This window comes from Plectropomus leopardus, chromosome 3 (genome assembly GCF_026936395.1).
Source record: "Plectropomus leopardus strain MGB_pleo_1.0 chromosome 3, ASM2693639v1, whole genome shotgun sequence".
Classification (NCBI taxonomy): Eukaryota; Metazoa; Chordata; class Actinopteri; order Perciformes; family Serranidae; genus Plectropomus; species Plectropomus leopardus.
The window spans coordinates 38243154-38252986 of record NC_142178.1 but is presented as its reverse complement, the minus strand read 5'-3'; the positions used below and the strand labels follow the sequence as shown (position 1 = coordinate 38252986).

Genomic DNA, 9833 nt, shown 5'->3' with positions numbered 1-9833 from the left:
GTGACTTTATCATCCCTTATCTTTCCTAAAGCCACACTGCTGACACGCATGCATGGAGGAATAAAGACGAACAAAGAGAGATTCAAACCTCAAGTTTAGTTAACTGATAAAGTTTATGATCGTATGAAATAAACATCATCATCAACACATAAAGAGGGAAAGCATAACAATCATTACCTTTTTGTTGACAGTGTAGACTATAATATGTCAGTGTTTCTACTAACAAGCTCATAGTAATGTGACCTACAAAAGCCAATAAAAGGGTTTCCATTGCAATTTTGTGAAATATGGTTTTCGCCTGCAATACCACCTTATGCAAGCGTAAAAAAATGTTTGCAATTAGAGCCGATGTAATGCAGAAAACGATGCTTGGGTGGTTTAGAAATGATCAGCAATCGACTGATAGTGAACAGTACTGATGTTTATTTAGCTATTTATTTTGTTATATTTATTCTTTATTTAAATGGTCAGAAAGGGCCATACAGTACAGATGTATTTTATTTTTATATTCTTTATTTGAACGGTCAGCAAAGACTGATGCTGAACACATATAGTACTGATGTTTATTTTATTTTTTATTTATTCTTTATTTTTGTTTGTGTGTAAATCTTATTAAGTAAATTGATAAATGAAAGTTTGTTCTGTGCAAAAATTAGAGCACAATCCACAGAGAAATGATCTTTTTTTCATTCCAGCTCAAAAATTCATTATATATCGGTAATTGGCAAATTTTTCAATCAGTTTTTTTCGAAATTGACATGTTTCCACTGAGTGTATTTTACATTCGCAATTTCAATTTGTGCAATTTTAGGGTTAATGGAAATCCACCTGGTGAAAAAGTGTGGACGAATTGAGGGTAAAAGTACACATATCAATATTATTCTTTCTGTTTCTGCTCCATCCAGGTGATTCTGCCTCCGGTTTAACTACATCTGAGGAAAAACATATAAAGTTTGGTGATTTATTTCTCAGAAACAGAACCAGGAAGCTGTTTTGTGTTTGTTTTTTTCCTTCTTCGTGCAGCAGACTGAAAGCTGGCTGACCTTCACACCAGCTCCTCCTGCTCCTCTGCGTCTTCTGTCCATGCTGCATTTCCTGAGACGTTCTCATAGTCCGAAGGGTCTAACTGATAGGGAGAGATGACAAGATGAGAGTCGAGGGCCTCATGCTCCTGATCAGGTTATAGATGAGTCGTCTTTATGACGTCATAAAAAAACAGTAAATTGTAAGCCTTTGGTAGAGTAACTCTGTCACTGTGGCCTAATCTCTGTCTCACCTCCAGAGTCTCCCTGGCTTCATATGGTTCAGTGGTGGAGCTCTGAGTTTTCTTTATCCTGTTTTGAATCCTGAAACAACCAAATTAAACATTTAATCATAAATTATGAAAGTAACTATTCAAAGTAAAATATCAGTGATGATTAGGGATGTAACGATGCATCGCGAGGCAGTTAAAAAGCAAAAAAAAAGCATGTGCGATTCAAACCGGTGAAATGACAATCCAACCATGAAACACTTTTTTGGTCCATTCATGCCTTCGCTTGCTTGATGTGCCACGACACTACGCGTTTAACGTTCTACGTCATGTCCGAGCTCGCCAACATAAAGCCGGAAAAACCCCAAAAAAACCCAAAGACAAAGCAAAGGCTCCGCGACAGGAGATTTTAAAATAGAAGATGCATCCTCCAGTATCAAATAGGATCTGTGGTGGAATTTGAGGTTCCTTAAGTCAGAAAGTAATAAAAGTGAGAAGATAACAGAAAAAAACAAAAAACCGTCTGCAAATATTGCAAGAGGATGTTGAACTACAAATATAGTACAACTAACATGATGCTGCATGTGAGCTGGCATCATGGTGAGGAGCTCCGCGCCTACGCTTGTTACTCCTTAACGACAACTAAACGGCCAAAAAAAACCCCAAAAACTCAACATCCAAACAATACTGACAAGCGCATTTGCAACTCCACTCGCCCAAATGAGTACAAGAGCCACAGAGAGAGCCCAAATTATCACTCATGAGATGGATTTTTTTTTAACAGCAGGGGACATTGTGAATGTCCAAAAATGCATTTGTTGCATAGTTTGTGTTTTGCATTTATACCGTACCTCAGAAAATAAAAAGGGATTCTTTAATTTGATATAGAAAATGCAGTTTTTTGTATAATTTGTGTTTGAAATAATTCACTGAATATTTTTCAGTCATAATTTTTCTGTAATCTCATTTTTATTGAAGAAAATCATCAGAAAATTGTATCAGTGTATCGTGAATCGTATCGAAGCGTGAGTTGAGTGAATCGTTACATCCCTGGTGACGAGTAATTCTTAAAGTTTTCACCTCATCCACAGAGAAAAAAGAAGCAGAGAAATCGGCATCACAACCATCAAGGTCAGCTTGATGATCGTCACGATCGTCGATGATTTATCTACAAATGGAGATAAACAGTTAGAAGTCAGGATGAATGAACCTTAAAGATCTAGCTGAATTACAGACCTCGTTAGTTACGTTCAGGGCAAAAAGCCGAGTATTTCCAGAACCTATACATTAATAGTTTGTTTTAGTTCAGAAGACGAGGATTATAGAGGGAAATTTAATTTTAAACATCAGTATTCACAAAGTACTTTAAAGTAAATGTGTATTTCAGCATGTTGTGTCAATTCAAGAAAATGTATAAGGAGAAAATCAATTAATTAATTCAAACCTATTATTTAAGACATTTTCAATGACGCCGAGCATGAAGAAAGACATTTAAAACGATCAACAAACAAACAAACAACAGTTAAAATACAAATAAAATCAAACAAAGCAACAAAAAATAAAAGCAATATAAATAACTAAAAAGAATTATCAATAATAGAAATAAAATAATCAGACAATATAAAGTTGTGGTATTTATTATTATTTTATTTTTTATTTTTTGCTTTTGTTTTTGTTTTGATTTTTCTGTTAGCACTGACTGCTAACTAACTGATGGACAGACCATGTATTTTTATTTGTTGATTTATTTTTATTCGTTGATTTATCATATATATATATATATATATATATATATATATATATATATATATATATATATATATATATATATATATATATAAGGGTATTTATCAGCTCCCGCTCCAACTGGCAGTTCAACATTGTTGAACATGCTTATTTGAGCCCCTTTACCCGGGAAATTCAGTGGCACAGCGGGACAAAAAACTGTCCATCTCCTCTCAAGTAGCACTCAAACATTATTCCAAATAAGTCTGCACAAAGTTTAATTTAGACTGAAGAGTTGTAAAAAAGATGTAACTCACCTGCCACAGTAATCAGGTGTAAGGTGGAGTTACGTCGTCCTCTGTTGTTCTCGGCTTCACAGTAATAATTCCCGCTGTGTTCGGCTCTGAAGTCGGTGATGGTGAAGATCTGTCCGGATGCTTTTGGTGAGTCTTCATCCTCCTTGTACCAGGTGTAGTTATCTGCTGGGTTAGCGTCACTGCTGCAGCTCAGAGTCACTGAGCTGCCCTCCTCTATCTCAGAGGGACTCACTGACACAGAGGGACGCTTTGGAGCATCTGGAGGAGACAATTAAAGAGGGGAATCATTAATAATAGTCTTGCATGATTTTGGGGGACATTTGTACTCTGGAACATAAAACATATCCGTGTGACTTACGCAGGACATTTATAACTAGAGGTGAGGAGTTAAACAGTCCGTATTGATTCTCAGACTTGCAGTGGTAGATCCCGCTGTCCTCAGAGCTGATGGAGGTGACATGATAAATGCCTTCTGGTCCCTGAACCAGTGTTTGGTTCTCCTTGTACCAGGTGTAGTTAGCTGCTGGGTTAGCGTCACTGCTGCAGTTCAGAGTCACTGAGCTGCCCTCCTCTATCTCAGCAGAGGGACTCACTGACACAGAGGGACGCTTTGGAGCATCTGGAGGAGAAAACAATAAAAAAGCAGGAAAAAGTCGTCAGTAGTTGGTCAGAGAGGTTTAACAAAGGTTGAATAAGTGACAGAACAAAACAGTCCACTGAAAAGAGAGCTGCTCTGTAAAACCAAGCTCCCAAGTGTCTGGAGGTGCAAAAAATAAATGAATGTACGTAAATTAGCAGCTGTATTAACAGCTGTACGTTGCTTTTAAATGAGCTGGTTCACTCACATTTCAAATCAATAAAGACGGATTCAGACGTCCTCCTCCCCAGCTTGTTCTCAATTACACAATAATACTCTCCAGATTCAGAGGACTGGATGGCCCTGATGAAAAACTCCAGCTGGCTCTTGAAAGATTTGGCTTGCTGTGATTTTTTATTGTCAGGTTGAAGGCGTGGATTTCTATTCTTCTTGTACCAGGTGTAGTTAGCTGCTGGTTTAGCATCACTGCTGCAGGTCAGAGTCACTGAACCGCCCTCCTTTATGTCAGCAGAGGGACTCACTGACACAGAGGGACGCTTTGGAGCATCTGGAGGAGAAAACATAGGTATGTATGAAAGTTTTGGTGAGAAAGCTTGAACAAAGGTTGAAAAGGCGACAGAATGTAACAGTCCCCTGCAAGTCTGTAAGTCATGGAGGAAGAATTTGTCCGTAGAAAGATACAAAACTTCAGACAAGTGATGCAAAACTTTTTAAAATATAGAGTGGTGAAAGGATGATGTATTTTTGTAGGCCAACCAGGAAGTTAGCATTGAACTAGTTCCCTCGTCAAAAACTTTATGGGATTTTTGATTGGGATTTTCATTGCCAAAAATAAACTCTGTGACAAACAGTTTATGATACTTAAATGTTTTGTTCTACATGATAATCTCCTCAGATTAACACCACTTTTGAGTGTTTTGAAGCATGAATGAAATTGCCAGAAGCAAACAGCTATTATTGCTATACACAAACTACATTATGGTTGCAAGACTTAAACGTCACCACCCCGAATTGTTCAACTTCACTGTAAAAACACGTTAAAACACAATCGAAAAATATTATTAGTAGTTTGAGCGCGACTATAAAGCTGTAAAGGCAGCGAATGGGCTGAATGACACTTGTCTGATTTAGACACTTGTTAGCAACCACCTTTTTTCAAAGGAGTAAACCTTAAAAGTTCAAAGATTGGGTTTGTACGGATGTATTTTATGTGTCAGAAAAAGAAATCTATATATCTTTGGCCTGTGTTAACCAGAGACCTTATTGAAGACATTTTACTGAAAACCCATTCAAAAAACCCATAGATTTTGAGATGCTAAAAGGCTAACGGACTTCGGCATTTTAGGAATCATTACTTCTCCCCTTTGAACAAAGTGGCGAAACCCTCCTGTAGAGCTTCGCCTGTGTTGCATTCATGGACCCAGAAATACCCCCGGAATTTAGAGAGGGGACACAGAATGATGCAAAGGGACACGCACAACATTCAAATTATGACAAATTATAGTTTAGTGAGAGCTGATCTGAGCAGACAAACTGGTGCCAACAATGAGTCAAACGACCTTTTCATCATCAGCTCTCTGCTCAGTGACCTGCAGCTGCAGGCTGTCAGCGTGAAGCAGGTATGATCAGCAAAGCACGGCCAAAAACACTGACAGCCATCAGCTGAATGTGACTTTTTAAATGGAAATGTTTACTCACATTTCACATTAATGGAGATGGATTTTGATTGCGCTGCCCCCACTTTGTTCACAGCTTTACAGTAATAGTTTCCTGCATCAGAGGACTTGATGGACGTGAAGACATTTTCACTGACAGCTTGACCATTCTTGTACCAGGTATAAGTAGCTGCTGGATTAGCATCACTGCTGCAGCTCAGAGTCACTCTGCTGTTCTCTCTGATTTCTCCAGAGGGACTCACAGACATAATAACAGACTTTGGAGCATCTGAAGGAGATCATATGAAAATAAATTAACTTTAAGAAAATGTGGTATCATGGTGTTTGTGTGTGTTTCTGAAACAAGCACTGTGCCACCAAAAAAGTGTCTCAAAGGCACACCAACAATTTCAGTTCTCACATACATTGTCTTCAATCAATTTACTGCAATTAAAAACTCACATTTCACATCAATATATGAGTATTCAGATGGTTTCGTCCCCAGCCGGTTCTCAGCTGCACAATAATAGTGTCCAGAGTCAGAGGACGTGATGGAGCTGAAGACAAGCTGTGGTTCATTACTGGGAGGTTTGACGTTTCCATTTGACTTGTACCAGGTGTATTTAGCTGCTGGGTTAGCATCACTGCTGCAGGTCAGAGTCACTTTACAGCCCTCTTTAATGTCACCAGAGGGACTCACTGACACACGGGGACGCTTTGGAGCATCTGTGGGAAAACATGCACAGACAGATTTTATATAAATTTTAAAAATTCGGCATAAATTCTGAATAATTTACGTCATAGTTATTGTAGAACACAGATGTGCGAACACTCAGCTGCTGTTGTGTTATATTTACATAATTTAAATCAGATTACTGTTAACTGTACAGACAAGCAGAACATCACACCAACGTCTACGTAACTATGATTTGGCAACATTTGGTTCTTGTTTTTGCACTCTTGATAGATGTTATCTTGTTCACTTAAAATGGGTAAAAATACATCTGTAGATTAGCTCTTAATTTACTTGAATTATATGAACCACTAACAGCTCTTATTACATAGTTAATAAAAACAGCTCTGCTATTACTGTGCAATAATATACAGTGTGTACATGTTCATGTAGAAGAAAACAGGAAGATGCTGCATGTGTGAAAACATCAAAATCACGATATAGTTTTGTGTCTTCAGTTCGGAAAATCAACCATCATTAGTCCAGATTAAATCTGGTGCCGACGACCTTTTCATCATCCACTGCTGCTCAGTGACCTGCAGCTGCAGGCTGTCAGCGTGAAGCAGGTATGAAAAACACTGACAGCCATCAGCTGAATGTTGCTTTTGAAATGGAAATGTTTACTCACATTTCACATTAATGGAGATGGATTTAGATCTTGCTGACCCCACTTTGTTCTCAGCTACACAATAATACAGTCCTTTGTCAGAGGACTTGATGGACGTGAAGACAAGCCGCCGCTCATCACTGAGAGGTTGGGGGTTTGCACGTAACTCGTACCAGATATAAGTAGCTGCTGGATTAGCGTCACTGTTACAGGTTAGAATCACTAGACTGTTCTCATTTATGTCACCAGAGGGACTCACTGACACAGAGGGAGACTTTGGAGGATCTGCAGAACAACATGCACAGAAACACATTTCATACATGGAGAAAATCATTTACATGTGTCATGACCATAGTAGTCCACAGTTATGTGAGCAGGTATCAACACATGGCTGCTGTATGATGTATTTAGATAACTGTCGATAACGGCAGATTATAAGGAAAAATATCACTCAGACTATCAGAAAGTAACAGAATGATTTGGCAAAGTTTGATTACTATTATGTTATGTTATTACTATTTTGAAAAGTCCCATTCTTGAGAATGGACAACCCAACAAATGTAACACCTGCACAGATGCAAAAAAATCGATGCACAGAAAATCATTTATATCATGAATAATACAGTGGGTCACCTAGTGAGGACATTTGCAAAACAGTGAAAAAACTGTAAAAGTTCAGTCTCGTTTAAGTCAAAAGCCTTTAGAAATGTTGAATGGTTGATAAAACATTAACTCAAATATTAGACCAGAGAGAGTAAACTTACACACTGGAGGAGAGTGTTGCTCATCCTGACCCTGTATCACTGTAACAGAGCGCAGCAGCAACAACAATCAGTATCATAGCAACAGAGGAAAGATTTTATGAAGCTTCTTCAATTTCAGTCTTCAACTTCAAAAACTGCAATACATTTCACAAAATATATCGGCTGTGAAACCTCTTACAGTCATGTAAGACAAAGGACAAAAGATAAGTAATTAGAAAACAAAGATTTTTAACCCTTTGAAACGTAGATCAGTGTCAGTTTGTTGTATTTTGTTCGTGTTTTTCAAAAGTGTTTAAACCTTTTAAATTTGAGCAAATTGGTTTGATTTCTTTTTATAATGTTGAAAAGGCAAAGATTCCTCTCAAATTGCAAGAAATTGCCTTTTTTAACTTTTGCATTTATGGCTTTCATGATGGTATTTTTGAACACAAATATGGAGAACTTTAAATGAAAAGTATTTGATATGCTATAAAGATTACACTGGGTGTGTAAATCTTACTGCAGTCCTAAGGGACAGCATGAGAAGGAAAAACAAATATTTTAGTTTGTTTTCTTTTGTTTTCTTTTTTTTTATGTCCTACAATGTAAATATAGATCAACAGTACCTGACACTGAGAGAAGGAAGACAACAAATCCACACACTGCTGCAGGGAAAATCCTAGCTGCTCCTCTCATATCTGCAGTACTTCAGAGAAAACAAAAATCACCACAACAGCTAAATAATGTGTGTGATAAATATTTTTCACATCAATAAACAGTTCTGCTTACAGAAGCGAGAGATGCAGTCATTAAAGTTGCCGTTCCTCTCTGGTCAGCACAGTAAGCAAAAGACGGAAGCTGACAGAAGTACTGCTCATTTCCTTCCTCATAATGGTATTAATATGCGCGAGTTTTCTCACTAAAACTGGGTATTTTAGAAGTTATGCATATCTCAAAGTACAAGTTTACCAGTTTCCGCAATGACAGTGAAGACAACTCACACACACTTAAATAGCAGTCACAGGGGGCATTTTACTGCAAAACGAGTTCATTTAATTTTGCTACTTTAACTACACAGTATTGACAATACTTATTACTTTACTAAAGTAGGGTTTTGAATGCGCGCATTGTTCAACTCTTTAAAACTGGGAGCAACATCACCTTTTACTTAGGGTTAGGGTACATGGGACATGGGGAAAAGGCAATTAGCAACATGGTGAGAAATGCTCCACAAACTACAAATTGAAAACCTAGAAAATTATGTTACACAATTCTAATAATTTTAAAGTACTTTTGAGATGTTTTTTATTTGTTTGGGGTTTATTTATGTATGTTTATTGTTGTTATTTATGTTTATTTATTTTAAACATTTTTTTTTCTCTTTTACTAATTTTCAGGAAATTTTCTTGTAACCTACTTGTACTTGTACGGACACCGGCTGAGACACTGGCTGAGACACCGGCTGAGACACCAGCCAAGAATGAGAGCCGAACGGACATCGGCAGAGACACCAGCAGAGAATGAGAGCAGAGTGGACACTGGCGGAGACACCAGCGGAGAATGAGAACAGAGCAGACACTGGCAGCGGAGACACTGGCGGAGAATGAGAGCGGAACGGACACCAGCGGAGACATTGGTGGAGAATGAGAGTGGAGCGGACATTCGGAGACACCGGCGGAGACACCGGCAGAGAATAAAAGCGGAGAATGAGAGCAGAGCCGACATTCAGAGACTTTAAAAATATCTCCCTAAAAAATACAGTAACCTATCCGTGTAAGTGGAGGCTGTATTGAGAGTGTTTTCCACTTAAAGTTTGGTTTCAGTTGGATCAGGTGACAGCTGCTAACAGCAATTCCTGACCCAAATAGCTGACCAGCGGCGGATGAAAAATGGAGTGCCATAGGAATAAGCTGTGTGACAGCAAGGTAAAGCGGTGAAAATACTCTTAATACAGCGTCCACTTAGATATTAATATTGATTTTTTGGTGCACCTTTTTTTGGCTAATACACGTTTTGATATCAATCCCTGTGGGGTGTGCGCCCCGTGTGTTTCTGCAAACGAGGAGTGTGCCGACCACCAGCTGTTTAGACTGTACATAAGTACCTCATACAGTTCCACTTCAGAAACCCACAACTGTCCTTTTAATGAGACACACAAGAAGCACTGCCACCCGCTTTCACTTTTTTTGGGTGTGTGCTGCCT

At 38.3% G+C, this 9833-nt stretch overlaps 1 protein-coding gene across 1 annotated transcript; it reads right to left on the bottom strand.

Moving 5' to 3' along the window:
* Window positions 1-81: 81 nt before the first annotated feature.
* Window positions 82-8469, bottom strand: LOC121941631 (B-cell receptor CD22-like). The gene is made up of 13 exons (XM_088074982.1): window positions 8420-8469; window positions 8257-8336; window positions 7652-7690; window positions 6909-7172; window positions 6010-6273; window positions 5591-5836; window positions 4140-4439; window positions 3653-3913; window positions 3295-3552; window positions 2333-2420; window positions 1277-1346; window positions 1044-1126; window positions 82-932 (listed from the first exon to the last, which is right to left on the bottom strand). The coding sequence occupies exons 2-12, from the start codon at window positions 8324-8326 to the stop codon at window positions 1046-1048; spliced, it is 1941 nt and encodes a 646-aa protein (XP_087931108.1). The 5' UTR covers window positions 8327-8336; window positions 8420-8469; the 3' UTR covers window positions 82-932; window positions 1044-1045.
* Between the last annotated feature and the right edge of the window lie 1364 nt (window positions 8470-9833).